Source organism: Pleurodeles waltl, chromosome 4_2 (assembly GCF_031143425.1).
Source record: "Pleurodeles waltl isolate 20211129_DDA chromosome 4_2, aPleWal1.hap1.20221129, whole genome shotgun sequence".
Classification (NCBI taxonomy): Eukaryota; Metazoa; Chordata; class Amphibia; order Caudata; family Salamandridae; genus Pleurodeles; species Pleurodeles waltl.
Genome location: NC_090443.1, coordinates 446273106 through 446288461, shown reverse-complemented (window position 1 = coordinate 446288461; position 15356 = coordinate 446273106). Strand labels below are relative to the sequence as shown.

Genomic DNA, 15356 nt, shown 5'->3' with positions numbered 1-15356 from the left:
TTTTGTATTGTTTGGACTCAGAATATTAAAGCTTCAGAATCTGTAATTGTGTGCTCTTAATTTGCTCTGAGGTGTACTGCTAGCTGTTTGTCACAGTTCCTGTTGTCTTTTTTCCATCAGTTACTGCAGAATGCGTAACTTGTCCTCCATGCACTTTCTTCTAGTTCCTGCATGAGGTGTACTCATCACTATTTTTCTCACTTCCTGCCAGTGGTTACTCCTTGCTGTTGTCCTCAGTTATTTCAGGATGTGAACTCCTGTTTCTCTGAATTCCTGCAGGCGCCGCACACACTGTTGTAACATTCTGTACCTGCATGATATTACCTCAGTTACTGGAGTACTTGGATCCCCTGCAGTTCCTGCAGGATGTGTACTTTGTGCTGATTTCATCACATCCTGGAGGACACATATACAGTGCTATTTTTCCTTGTCCCTGCAGGACGCTGGCCTTTTTTCTAGCAGGATGTGTGCTCCCTGCTTTTTCTCCTCTTTTCAGTGTGGGCGTATTAATTGATGCTTCTCTGATTAGTGCAGGAAATGTTCTCCCTGCTGTATCTTCCAATTACTGGAGGAGGTGTACTCCCCAGTGGATTTCTCACATTTCCAACAGGAACCGTATACCTGACTTTTCCCTCCGTTCCTATAGGACGTGTACCTCTGCAGCTGATAGTCAACAAAAAAAAGTATGGGGTTCACCAATAATTTGGAGCTGCATTCACGAGAGATTATCTGTGGGCTCCTAGACCTCGCTGGGTGTAAAAATCGTGTGGTGTGGGTGCTGTGTAGGGTGAGAAAGGGAAGGGGGTATTTCCTTTACGGACTAGGTGGTCTCACACACTAAATAGTGTCATGCTTCATCATTTGACCACCTAGCCCCACCCAGGTAGGACAGTGCCACCTGGGCGGACTAAACCTCACCGTTAAAAGAACAGGAGGGAGTGCATAAATATATTTTATCTGGAGATAATGGGATCCAGCTAAGCTAAGGGAATATAAAAACACCTGGGCAGTTACCTGTGTGTGATCTACACTTTTAACAGTGGTGTCTGCTGGTGTATTTAAAAACAAGGGCGGGACACCTCGGTGAGAATGAGGACTCACTGGGTCGCCTAAATAAAAAATGGCCGACATGTTTCTGCCCTCTGAGCCATGAGCCATGGAAGGCCTCTGCAGCTGATATACTGCTTGCTGTTACTGAAGGCTCCTGAAGGGCGTTTATTACATGCTGCCTCTATCCCTTCCTGCAGAAGGTGACCCTCAGCCAGTGCTTAATTTGTGCTTGTTGATTCCGGTGCTGAGCACCGGCACTTATTTTTGAGGGCCGGGGGTTATTCTTCTGCCTCAAGCATTTACTACAAGAAAAAGACACATATGGAAAGACAGAGGAAGAGAAAAACGAAAAAGCATCAGAATGGGAGAAAGCAGAATGCTGCAGGAGTGAGCTGAAGGGGCAGGGAGTGGCTTTATATGGATTGAAGAGGCCTGAGGTGGCTACAGGATCACACCGCCTCAGTATTCCGTGCTCGCAGATTTAATTGCAGGAGCCGCGTGTTTAGGAGGTGGGCTTTGGGCACAGGCACGTTTTTATTTACAAATTAAGCACTGCCCTCAGCTGTCTCTGTCGCTTCCTGCAGAAGGTGAACCCCCAGCAGTTTCTATCACTTCTTGCAGGTGGTGTAAACTCTGCTGTTTCTTTTTTACCATTTTTGTTTTTAAATGTATGTATTTTAAAAACAAAATAACATTACAATTCATTAACTTGTCCCATCCCGCCCTCCACACACCCCTAAACAAGGAGAGAGATGAGTCACAACATGTGCCAATACATATAAATCCGTACATTACATTTGATCACTTAAACATTATAATTGGTACTATTGCATCACATTACAGCAGATCAGCATCACAGATATATCGAAAGAGTATTAATCAACTGTCCTCTCCACGTCTTGTCACGGTTCAGGGTCTCCCTTTTCCTGTTGTATCCAGAAGTCCCATTCCATCCTTCCTCCCTGTTCCACTCTGTTGTAAACTAACCTGTAGCGTATCCCACATTCGGCTCATACCCACCTCGCAAATACCCATAGCCATTCCTTTTGTGTTTAGACATCCATCTTATTGCTATACACTTCTTTGCCACAGTGAGGCCTAGTTCCAATATCTTCTCCACATATTTAGTGTGTTTTATTACGGATTTTTAGTTCCAGTAAGCACATGTGTATTGTTGCCTGAATGTGCAAATCGTTTAGTATTCCAAAAGTTTGAATTACTTTGTCCCACAAAAGACTTATACTTTGGCCAATCCACCACAGGTGAATATAGGTTCCCTCTGTTTTTCTGCATTTGGGGCACTGTTTTGATCTGGAGGAATCTAGTCTGTGCAGCCACTGTGGTGTGATATAATCCCTATGTTGGAATTTATAATGTATACGTTTCAATCTTGTACTACTTGTAATTCTCTTGCAGTTATCCTACAAAGATGTCCAGTATCCAGTACCCTTCCCTTAACTCCATGCCCATATCACCTTTCCACTGTGTTTTCAGTGTAGTTATACAGGTTGTAAGTGGTATCAACAATGAGTTAATTCAGATGATGAGTTTGCCCTCACTTCCCATGTCTGGGAGGGTCTGGTTTAATATATGTGTTTCTGGTTCTCGTGGAAACCCTGCCCAGGTCTTGCGAACAGCTGCTGTCGAACCAGCATATACCAGGAAGCATCCACCAGCTATCCCTCATTTATCACAAATATCTGCATCGCCCACGTTCGGCCATCCTCAAACAGGTCTCCCATGTCACGTGGGGTATCACTTTCACCTCTGTGCCTAGGGGAAGATGTCATCATTGGGCTAATCCCAGAGTGCCAGGGAATCAGCTGCTGCATATAGATGTACTCATCCCCTTCTCTTTTAGTTGCTTGTCCCCATATATCTAGTAGGGTCTTAACCTGTAACGATATAGCTGTCCATTTAATGTAAGGGACTAAGGGCAATGCCAGTAGCTTCTGTGGTCGTACCAAACACATGAACAACCATGCAAGGCACTGGATCAGTGCCTTGCTCCTGAAACCACAGCACTATATGCTGAATATAAGCTGCCCAATAATAGGCCTTGAAATTTGGTCCTTGTAACCCTCCACTATCCCAATGGTAGTTTCAGTACCTCCAAACTTATTTGTGCCATTCCTGTCCCACAGTAGAGCAATCAAAGCAATTCATCCAGTTTGGGGAAGCAAAATCCCAGTATGCGCATTGGCATGTGTTGCAATACATATAGTACTCGAGGTAGCATGATAATTTTGCTAATTGTGATACACTCAATTAAGGACATCGGGAATGTCAGCCACTTGTGAACACTTCACTTAAGGGATGTCAGCAAACTTCCCATTCTAGAATCAAATGCTTCAATGCAATCTGAACTGAAATACGCTCCTTGGTACTTCACTGGGGTTGTCTGGATCTTAATGTGCTGTAGACGCTCCTTCCCAACTACAGACGACTGTATTGGATACAACACTGATTTGTCGCCATTCAGCCAGAACCCTGATTGTGCCACCACCCACGCTAATGTACTGTGTACAGCTAGCTACATGGGCATAGGATTTCTCAGTGTTAACAGAATATCATCAGCATATAATGAGATTTCCTGCTTATCCCCAACCACTATAAAATAGTTTTTCCGGTTGGATACCTATAATTTGCACCAGTGGTTCTATAATTAGTGCAAATTCATTGGAGAAAGAGGAGATCCCTGCCGAGTCACTCTCTTTATTGACCAACTCTCTGACACTCTATTACTTACTTTCACTCTTGCCTTGCTCACAGTATATAGTAGCTTTACCAATTGCAAGTAATCTGCCCCTAAGGCGTAGAGTTGTAATGTGCAATCCATAAATACTCATATAACAGTATCAAAGGCCTTGTGGGTATCTTGACTAGCAATTGTGCTTCGTTCCTCTCTTTGCACAGCCTGTACCATAATTAAGATTGCATTTCAGATGTTGGTAGTAGTGGGGTGCCCACCTATAAATCCCATCTGATCAACATTTATTATCCCTTCTGCTGCCTTTGGTAGGCATTGTGCTAATATTTTCCCCAATATATTAGCATCCACATTTATCATTGACAATGGGCGAAATGATTCGCAATTAGTGGGTTCCCTCCCATGTTTGAGTAAGACTGCTATATTTCCTCCCTTACTGAAACTGGTAATACTCCCATCTCAAACACCTCCTATACTCAGCAAGCAATTGCATCCACAGCCAATTCACATATGTCAGGTAAAATTCAACTGACAGCCGTCATCATCTGGTGCTTTCCCTGTGCTCATGTGCTTAATAGCCCATCTGATATCTGCTTCCTCTATTGGAGCATTCAGAAGAGCCCTAGTATCCTCATGTACTGTAGGTAAATGAGCTTCATCCAATATAGCATCAATGCCTGCCTTATCACTGTTGTTGCACTGTGTATGTAGTACCTGGTAATCAGTACCTCTCCAGTGGCAGCCTTAAGAGATACAACAGCACTCCCACCGTTTTCTCTATTGATTAGCCATGCTGACAGGTGTCCTGATTTATCCCCTTGCTTGAGTTGGGTTTCAATACACATTTCATAGTCATATTTCTCCTGTGTTTCCCAGGCCTCATCGAGGTCAGCCACCAGATGGCGTCTAGTCTCCCAGGTCACCTCTTCATGCGGGCCTGCTTATATATATCTCCAATCTGCCGTTCCAATGCTGTAACCTTGCGCCCCAGCGATCTCCTTACCCCATATGATGTGGCCATACATTTCCCTCGTATGGTCACCTTGAAGGCTTCCCATGCTGCCCCGGCTAAGGACACAGATCCTTCATTTACATCAAAGAATTCCCTTACTGCATTCTTGATTTCCTCTCGGAACACTTGATCATATATGGCATGAGGCTAGAACTGCCATTGGGGTATCGGCACCACATACACCTGACCTTGTAGATCTTCTACAAGTGGGGCATGACCCTAAAGAGTCCAGTCTAAATACCGAGCCATCCCAAAGTGCACAGTCTGTCCTGGGTGAATGAACATATAATCTATTTTGGAGAAAGTCTCATGAAGTAGGGAGAAGAATGACTAACTCAGCTGTTTCTATCACTTCCTGCTGGCGGTGTACTCTGTGCTGTTTCTCTCACTTCCTGCAGGTGGTGTACTCTCTGCTGTTTCTCTCACTTCCTGCAGGTGGTATTCTTTCTGCTGTTTCTATCACTTCCTCCAGGACATGTATTCTCTGCTGTTTCTCTCACTTCTTGAAGGTGATGTTCTCTCTGCTATTTCTATTGCTTCCTGCAGGTGGTGGCCTTAGTGCTGGCAGCGTACTGTGTGCCAATATTTCTTGGTGCCCCCACTGACTAACTCCGCCAGGGATTCTCTCACTACTACCCTTCAACAGTGCACTCAAATCTCCATTACTACTCTCTCTCAGATGGATTTTTTATTAGTTTTGTAGCACCACTCATTCCAGTGTAGGGTGTCAGAGCACTTTCATCGCACACACATTACACAGAGACAATCAATCTTAAGGGAGGAAATCAGTGTAGAATAAATTTTACATAAGACAGAGCCCTACAAGATGTAGGAGTCACATGTCATCCTTACCGGTAGGCTCATAGTTTCAGCGTGCTTGGCGTATAGAAGCACAAACTCAGAATTTTAACTGTAACACCGTGGTTGGGGGTTCTCTTTAATAGTATGAATTGATTTATACCGAGTTAAACCCTTTTTGCAACCTTAGAATAATGAAAGTATGGGGAAAAAAAATAATAACCCTCTAACCTATACCTTGCGGAATGCATGCAGTTCTTTGATGACAGTTAATAGATTACTGTTCTATATTAGGATCTTAACTTATAAACTGTAAGTAACAAAAGGGCCTCTCTGACAAAGGCAGTAACCCACTGACCTATTTGCATTTATATGCACTTTGTGGTCTCTGTGGTACACGTTCTTTGCATGCGGCATATTAACCTCCTGCGCTAACTTAAAACTTCCACTGCAGAAAACTCTGAACTCTCTCCAAGCAGAGCATGAATTAGCAAAGTTATCTTGACATTTTTATTGTTGCCTGAACATTGCTGGGGGCAAGGAACGCTGCAGTAGGGGCTTTTTGAACTATAATATACTTGCAACCATGGTGCCACCTCCCAAAGTCAGTACCCAGTGCTGTAGCACCAGTCGCACCGCCCTAGAGCCAGCCCTGCTTTACCTCTTCCTGCAGAAGGTGAACCTCCAGCTGTGTCGGTTGCTTTTTGCAATTTCTATCACTGCTGTTTCTATCACTTCGTGCAGGTGGTGTAATCTCTGCTGTTTCTGTCACTTCCTCAAGTGGTGTACTCTTTGCTGTTTCTATCACTTCCTGCAGGTGGTGTTCTCTCTGCTATTACTACCACTTCCGGCAGAAGGTGAACCCCAGCTTTTTCTATCCCTTGCAGGTGGTGTACTCCCAGCTGGTTCTATCACTTCCTACAGGTGGTGTATTCTCTGCTTGTCTATCACTTCCTGTAGGTGGTGTACTCTTTGCTGTTTCTATCGCTTCCAGCAGGTAGCGTGCTCTCTGCTGTTTCTCTCAGTTAATACAGGAGGTGCACTCGCTGCTCTTTCTATCACTTCATGTAATGTACTCTCTGCTGTTTCTAGCACTTCCTGCAGGAGGTGTATTCGCTGCTTAACCATCACTTCCTGCAGGTGGTGTATTTGCTGCAGTTTCTATCACTTCCTGCAGGTGGCGTACTCTCTGCATTTCTAGCACTTCATGTAGGCAGTGTTCTGTATGCTGTTTCTATTGCTTCCTGCAGATGACATACCCCCTGCTGTTTCTCTCAGTTTCTGCAGGTGGTGTTCTTCCCGCTGTTTCTATAACTTACTGGAGGTGATGTTCTCTCTGCTTTTCCTATCAATTCCTGTAGGTGGTGTACTCACTACTTATCCATCACTTCCTGCAGGAGGTGTTCTCTCTGCTGTCTTTGTCATTTCCTGCAGGTGGTGTTCTCTCTGCTTGTCCATCACTTCCAGGTGGTGTTCTGTCTGCTGTCTTTGTCACTTCCTGCTGTCGGTGTCACTTCCTGCAGGTGGTGTTCTCTCTGCTTGTCCATCACTTCCTGCAGGTGGTGTTCTGTCTGCTGTCTGTGTCACTTCCTGCAGGTGGTGTTCTCTCTGCTGTTTCTGTTGCTTCCTGTTGGTGGTATACCCCTGCTGTTTCTCCCAGTCCCTACAGGAAGTGTTTTCTCTGCTGTTATTTTCACTTTCTGCAGGTGGTGTTCTCTCTGCTGTTTCTATCACTTCCAGCAGGTGGTGTTCTCTCTGCTGTTTCATTCGCTTCCTGCAAGTGGTATGCTCCCTGCTATTTATATCACTTCCTGCAGAAGGTGAACCCCCAATCTGTTTCTGTCACTTCCTGCAAGTGACGTACCCCCTGCTGTTTCTCTCAGTTTCTTCAAAAGATCTAGTCTCTGCTGTCACTGCCACTTTCTGGAACCCCCAGCTGTTTCTATCACTTCCTGCAGGTGGTGTTCTCTCTACTGTTTCTATCCCCTCCTGCAGGTGGTGTACTCTCTGCTTGTCGCTCACTTCCTGCAAGTGATGTAGTATCTGCTGTCTTTGTCACTTCTTGCAGGTGGTGTACTCTCCGCTGTTTTCATCATTTTCTGCAGGTGGTGTTCTCTGTGCTGTCACTACCACTTATTGCAGAAAGTGAAACCCCAGCTGTTTCTATCACTTCCTGCAGGCAGTGTACTCTCTGCTGTTGCTGTCACTTCCTGCAGGCAGTGTACTCTGCTGTTTCTAGCGCTTCCTGCAGGCAGTGTACTCTCTGCTGTTTCTAGCGCTTCCAGCATGTGGTGTTCTCTCTGCTGTCTCTCCCTCTTCCTGCAGAAGTGAATTCCCAGCTGTTTTTATTGTTTCCTGCAGGAGACATACCCCCTGCTGTTGCTATCACTTTCTGCAGGTGGTGTACTCTCTGCTGTTTCTATCACTTCATGCAAGTGGTGTTCTCTCTGCTGCCAGCGCCACTTTCTGCATAAGGTGAACCTCCAGCTGTTTCTATCACTTCATACAGGAGATGTTCTCTCTGCTGTTTCTATCACTTCCTGAAGGTGGTGTACTCTCTGGTTTTCTATCACCTCTTGCAGGTAGTGTGCTCTCTGCTATTTCTCTCAGTTCCTACGAAGGTGTTCTCTCTGCTATTTCTTTAACTTCCTGCAGGTGTGTTTTGTCTGCTGTCGCTACTTCTTCCTGCAGAGAGTGAACCCCAGCACGTGCTGCAGGTTGTATACTCTCTGCTGTGTCTAGCACTTCCTGCAGGTGGTGTTCCCTCTGCTGTTGGTGTTTCTTGCAGGTGGTGTACTGTCTGCTTGTTTATTACTTCCTGCAGGTAGTGTACTCTCTGCTGTTTCTATCACTTCCTGTAGGTGTTGGTATGCTCTATACTATTTCTATTGCTTTCTGCAGGTGATGCTATTTCTCAGTTCCTACAGGAGTTTTTCTCTCTGCTGTTTATTTCACTTCCTGCAGGTAGTGTTCTCTCTGCCATTTCCATCACTTTCTGCAGGTGGTGTACTCTCTTCTGCTTCTATTGTATTGTATTTTAGTAGTATTTATATAGCGCTTACTACCCCTGACGAGGCGTTGAAGCGCTTTTCGGCGAGTAGCGTGCTACTCCGGAACTGAAAAGGAATTAGTGGTGGATTAATATAGGGAAATATGAGTAAGGTATTAGTATTATTATGAGTTAATTTGAGCATTGAGCAGAGGATATGTGAGTTTGTTAGTTGGATTGACTAGAGTAATGGAGGGATAGAGGAGGGAAGAATCCAGAAGTGTTAATTGGGAGTTTATAGTAATAGGATGAGGCTTGGGATGAGTAAAGGAGAGATGGAGGAAAGAAGAATCAGTGGAAAGCGTTAGGGAGATCATAGTAGCAGGAGGGGTTTTAGGGTAGTCAAAGGTGAGATAAATGAGGGAGAATTTAGTAGGGTTGTTTGGGAGATCATGGTAGTAAACTGAGATTTGCGGTGAACTAGATGTGGTAGAGTAGGGTAGAACTGTGGCAGGGTTATTTTGGAGATGAATGTAGTATCACTTCATGCGGGTGGTATTCTCTCTGCTTATCTTTCACTTCCTGCAGGTGGTGCACTATCTGCTGTCTTTTGCATGTCCTGCAGGTGGTGTACTCTCTACTGTTTCTATCACTTCCTGCAGGTGGCATTCTCTTTGCTGTTTCATTCGCTTCCTGCAGATGGTTTACTCCCTGCTGTTTATATCATTCGTGCAGAAGGTGAACCCCCATCTGTTTCTGTCACTTCCTACAGGTGATGTACCCCCTGCTTCTCTTCTATGTTCCTACAAAAGGTGTACTCTCTGCTGTCACTACCACTTTCTGCAGAATGTACCCCAGCTGTGTCTATCACTTCCTGCAGGTGATGTTCTCTCTTCTGTTACTATCACTTCCTGAGGGTGGTGTACTCTCTGATGTTTCTATCACTTCCTGTAGGAGGTGTTCTCTCTGCTGTTTCACTCGCTTCTTGCAGAAGGTGAACCCCCAGCTGTTGCTATGACTTCCTGCAGGTGGTGTCCTTTCTGCTGTTCTTGCAGGTGGTGTACTCACTACTTGTCTATCACTTCCTGCAGCTGGTGTATTCTCTTCTTGTCTATCACTTCGTGCAGGTGATGTACTATCTGCTGCTCCTATCACTTCCTGCAGGTGGTGTACTCTGCTGTTCCTATCACTTCCTGCAGGTGGTGTACTCTGCTGTTTCTATCACTTTCTGTAGGTGGTGTGCTCTCTGCTGGTTTTGTCACTTCCTGCAGGTGGTGTACTCTCTGCTGATTCTTTCAGTTACTGCATGTGGTGTACTCGCTTCGGTTTCTCTCAGTTCATGCAGGAGGTGTACTCTGTGCTGTTTCTGTCACTTCCTGCAGGTGGTGTGCCCTCTTTTGTTTCTCTCAGTTCCTAGAGGAGGTATAATTGCTGCTGTTTCTCTCAAGTCCTCCAGGTGGTGTTCTCTCTGTTGTTTCTATCACTTCCTGCAGCTGGTGTACTCTGCTGTCTTTACCACTTCCTGCAGGAGGTGTACTTTCTGCTTTTCTATCACTTCCTGCAGGCGGTGTAGTCTCTGCTGTTTCTATCACTTCCTGCAGGCGGTGTATGCTCTGCTTGTCTATCACATCCTGCAGGTGGTGTACTCTCTGCTGTTTCTCTCAGTTCCTACAGGAGGTATACTCCCTGATCTTCACCCAGGTCTCTGAAGAACTTAAGGTTTTTAAGGAGGAGAAAGAGAACCTGCACAGAACATTGGAAAAGAAAATCCGCCCAGATTTGGATCAGCTCTGGGCCCTGAAAGATCAAATATCAGACAAACTGGAAGGTGATGTGAATTTTAAGTGACTTTGCTAGTGACTCTTGTGACTATGTACTGTTGTCATGATTAAAACACTGGGTTTCAAAGATGGACCAGCGTCAAATAGGTATCTGGAAGTATTTTCATAGGTTGGTGCTTCTGGGAGCAGTTGAGCTGGGGAGGAGTCAGTCACCTGTCAGGCTGAGCCCTCCCACCCCTACCAGCCTTTAATAGGCAGCAAGCTGCGTTGAATTAATTTAGTATGCCCATGGCACCACCCCCCTAGAGTGAGTTTTGAATCAGGGTCAATTTATAGTCACTACACATATCTGTGATAAATATAACTCTTTTATGAAGAATATCAGGAGCGGCTCGCGGGGCTTTGTTGGGGTGGGGCGGTACATGGGAGGGGGGATCCGGGGCGTGAATTAATTTAAAATGTTTCTTAAAAATCACTTACCGCTTAGCCGCCGCCACGCCGCTCCTCTCCTGCACTGCAGGCATAGGCTCCCAGTCTGCCCTGCAGCTAACCCGAACGCTGCTAACAGCAGCGTATGGATTGGCTGGGAGTGCCCAGCCAGGGCGCTCCCAGGCGGACTGGGTGCCTGTGCCTGCTCTCTCCAGCCCAGTAACTGTGTTGCTGGGCTGGAGAGAGCCCAGTGCGCATGTGTGTTTGGCCGGCCTGAAAATCACTTACCTGCTTAGTCGCCGCCACGCTGCTCCTCTCCTGCACTGCAGGCACAGGCTCCCAGCCTGCGCTGCAGCCAATCAGAACGCTACTGACAGCAGAGTTCGGATTGGCTGGAGAGCCCAGCTAGGGCGCTCCCAGGAAGAATGGGAGCCTGTGCCTGCTCTTTCCAGCCCAGTAACTGTGTTGTTGGGCTGGAGAGAGCCCAGTGTGCATGTGTGTTTGGCCGGCCTCAGATGGACAGCCAGACATACATGCGCACTGAGGGGGAGTGCTGAGCACTCCCCTTCCGTTCCTATCATAGCCCGTGGCCCCGCCCTTTTACAACAAAACAATAATAAACGTAGTTTATGATAGTTTTGTAGTAAAATTTTTGCAGCTGCTGCTGCTGGCGGAGAAAGGGGGAGCAACGCTCCTCCGCCATAGTGGAGGTGCTGCGCCTGAAGAATACTAAGCCAGTAGGCCAAGGACATTCCTTCATCCGCGCTCCTAGCCATGAGCACGAAAAGAGCTTTTAAGAGACTCTTTTATGTGTATTTCACCACCTTTAACCGCTGCTTGAGTCATCAACTAAGTAGCACTTTGTCTCTGACCAGCAGGTGTTGCTATAACACTTCCTCTGTGAGCACCAACTAGTAGGTGTCAGCATGAGACCCACACTGCCAGCCCTGGCCAGAAGGCTCGAAAACCAGTAATGCCTGTCACAGCAACCAGGTGTCAAAATAAGAGTCACATTCATAGCTTCAGGCAATATATTACTCTATAGGCCAGCCTTCGGTGTAAAACCTACACTTTAGGTACTGACTAGCAGATTTACATCAACTGTCAGTATAAGACGCATTTTTTAAAATACACACAGTATTGCACTGCACATCTCATTTACACAACACTAAAAGAAGTCCACAAATTCTTATATCCAAAAATCCCGAAATGCTGTAAAGGGAAAAAAGTGCATGCTCTTTATATTCTCTCCATTCCCTTCCTAAAAATTAAACTCGCTCCGCAAAATAAAAATCTTAGGTTTCCAGTTATCAGCTGACACAACTTCCAAGACATAAGAATTAAGAGAAAATTGATAGAAAAAGCAAAACACAATGTTGCCCTCGTGAAAAAAAACTGTACATATTGCATTCCCAAATATAATACTAGTTTGTCAATGAGATACTAGAAAATCCCTGTGTGTCTGCTTACAAATCTCCAGGTTGGAGTTTCCTAGTCTTAGCAAAACTGCTGCCCTTCCATCAGCTTCTAGTAGAAGACGGTTTTGCACCTGGTTTTACAGCTAGTAAAATGAATATCATAAAGGTAGTTAATAGTGAATATTATTTTATTGGTAGTATTTGGCGTATTAACACTGCTAATGCTGGTATTATTTCAATAATAATATTTTAGATATTTATGACAGTTGTGAATATTATTGGTATCATTATTATGCTCAATGTCGTTATTGATAATATTATAATTAGAGTTAGATATGTTCATACTGACTGGAAATGCTCTGACTCTAGGCGCTGTGGGCAGTGCTGTGCGAGCGTGTCTCAGCGAGAGTGTGCACTCCCACTTGGAGCCGGTGATGGATGCGCTGGTGAGTCCTGTCACCTCGGGCCTGGAGGCCGTGCGGTCAGTGTTCGACTCTCGAATAATCGAAGTGATGGCGAACACCGAGAGCAGCTCCCCCATCGCCCTGCAGAAGGAGGTGAGAAACCCAGAGGGATGGGGGTGACCAGTTTCCAGAATTTTCCGGGACAGTCCCGATATTTCATCAACTGTCCCAGCAGATTTCGGCAATTTTGGGTCAGGTCCCGTTTTTCAGTGAGGGTCTCTACTGCAAAACATTGGAGGCACGTTTTTTTTGTGTTACAAAGCTGTACTAGTTAGCAGCTTTTATTAGCTCTTCTTAGCTAACTATTTAAATAAAATATATGACATTGGTTTTGAAAACTGACTTTTTATTTATTCCTTTAGTGCCTCGTCTGTGTTTCTGTATTGATGGATGACGTTGAATTGAGTCCTTCTTCTATTTTTAGCTTTCAACATCTGCTCGCACGGCCAAGGAATGATGGGAGTGAAGGGGTGCACAGGTCTATCCACTAGGGGAGTGAAGGGGTAAGAGGTTAGCAAGCTTGAGAGCACAGGAAGGTAAAAGAAGGTCTGGGAGGATGAAGATGTCACGGGCCTCCTCTCCAAGGCCTGGGCAATCAGTGTACACAGGAGACACGGGTAACGGGGTACAGAAGAGAGTGTAGTTATAGTGAGGGGCACAAAGACAGAGGGGGCAGAAGGGGTAAAGAATGCTTGGAGGCTAAGGAGTTAGGCCTTGAGGGGGGTGTTATGCCAGGAGGGTGCAAGCATTCCTGTTGGAAAACGAGGACACCCCAGCAAAGGAGTGGATGGCAGCCATACAGATGTAGGTGGCAAGACCTGGCAGTGGAATTGTGCGCCTGGGCTCATGGCACCACATGACTGTCAGTAATATCTACCTGCAGTGATATCAAATCCAGGGAATCCCCTACCACTACATCAGATAACTAACCGCATTAAGTCGCGTATTTAGCTGCTATTCTTCACTGTACTTACCTTGCAGTGCGGTGTCAGGTCCACGTAGAGGGTGCACTATGTGTCATGCGATATAATGCATATCATTTAGTAGGGCTTATTGTGCTGGGTAGTCAGGGGAACTGACCTTGTGACCGGTGACAGCAGGGATGGAAGTGGAAGGGGGTGGGCACTGGGATGAGGTGGTGGGGAGGTTTTTGGAAGAGGAGGAGATACGGCAGAGGCCCTGCTACCCTGCCCCTCTGTTGCCCCTTAGTCTGCCTGATTTCTGTGCTCTGCCTAATCTAGACGGCAGGGGACATGCTCTGGGCCTGCTCATGCCTCATTGTTGTGCTGTCTGCATCCATTGGGCCTGCCCTGGCACTCTGTACTGACCTCTCCCAACTCTCTGTTACCTCGTTCTCACTGCCGCTATCACTGCTCTGGCGTGAGTGTACTCCGTGGGTCATGCCCTGGACTTTCAGTTACATAACCCCCACCTCGTCCCTCTCTTCTGGTCTAGGTGTACACCCTGTCCGACATGCCCTGGGACTCCGTGCTCCTGCAGCGGTGCTTTGAGAGGGTCCTTCCCTTGCAGGAGGGTCTGAGTGCTCTGGGGGAGCGGTTCGACCTCCTCACTGTGGACTGGCTGCTGCTCCGGGCACAGAACCTGATGCAACAGGTAAGCAGAGGTCAGAGGTCAGGGCTTACTACAGTTAATGAGGTGAACGAGCTAACATCTGTGCGAGATTCTATTCACACCTGACAATCATCACCTGGGGCCTGGACCAACGCGGCTGCACCCCCAGCTAAAGGGAGAGGGATGACTTTTTAGGTCTCACCTACCAGACAGCTAGGGATGTCTTGTTGTGAAAGACCAATTGTGAACTTACAGTGGGCTTACAGCCAACCCATTGCTTATCTTAATGATTTGGTTTTATTGTCATTTGCTTGTTTCTTGTTGGTTGGGTTGCCTCCTCCGTCCGTGTTCTTCCCCTCTCCCCTAAGGAGCACAGCCTCTTTATGATTCTTTCGATTGGCTGACATGCACTGGTCACGACTAGGGAAGAACGTTTTTACTTTTCATTCAGCACTCAATAAGATTGCATGTATTTTCTTGCTCTCTCTTCATCGTGTGCTGCTTCCCTCCGCTCAAAATACGCCCCACTCTGTGTTGATTCTCATGCTTCCCAGCATGTCTGTAAAAGCACAGGAACGGGGATATTTATGTTGGCGTACAGCTGGAGCGCAGACTTTAAGGGTTGTTTTTATCCCCTGCATCCCCCATCTTGCATGATGCACAAGCTTTGGCAGACAAAAGCCTTTATGACGCTGGAAGAAGGGCCATCTGCTGCAAAAGGTGTACTTAACATTGCACTTCTCCTGAAGGATCACCAATCGCTCCTAGAACTATTACAGTGGGCCGAATGGCTGAATCCTGTGGCTTGTAAATCAGACCTTGACAGGAGTTTTTCTCACCTTCTGAAACCTCATTTATTAAAATTCTGTTCCGAGTTTCATGAGTGAAAAGTATTTAAAAAATAGACCATACCATTTATAAAGAGTGAAAACATTGAATTCAATGTATAGTTTTGAGATGCCATAAGATATGTGTTTGCTTATCGTTCAGTATTTTGAAATGTTTTTTCTATTACTTTTTCTACAACAACACAGACACACATTGGCAACGCCAACTGTTCAGCGCTTACATTATAAAGGCAAGACTGAGTGCTTTGAGATACTTTCTGCAGAAGTTTATTAGGCACTAGTCCT

The 15356-nt window shown here is 45.9% G+C and overlaps 1 protein-coding gene across 1 annotated transcript in view; it reads left to right on the top strand.

Moving 5' to 3' along the window:
- Positions 1 to 15356, top strand: part of NIBAN3 (niban apoptosis regulator 3) — a 95856-nt gene that overhangs the window by 49673 nt on the left and 30827 nt on the right. Inside the window, exons 8-10 of the mRNA XM_069231741.1 lie at positions 10225 to 10387; positions 12557 to 12744; positions 14107 to 14265. Of these exons, the coding sequence (XP_069087842.1) occupies positions 10225 to 10387; positions 12557 to 12744; positions 14107 to 14265 (510 nt within the window). The remainder of the gene's footprint in view (positions 1 to 10224; positions 10388 to 12556; positions 12745 to 14106; positions 14266 to 15356) is intronic.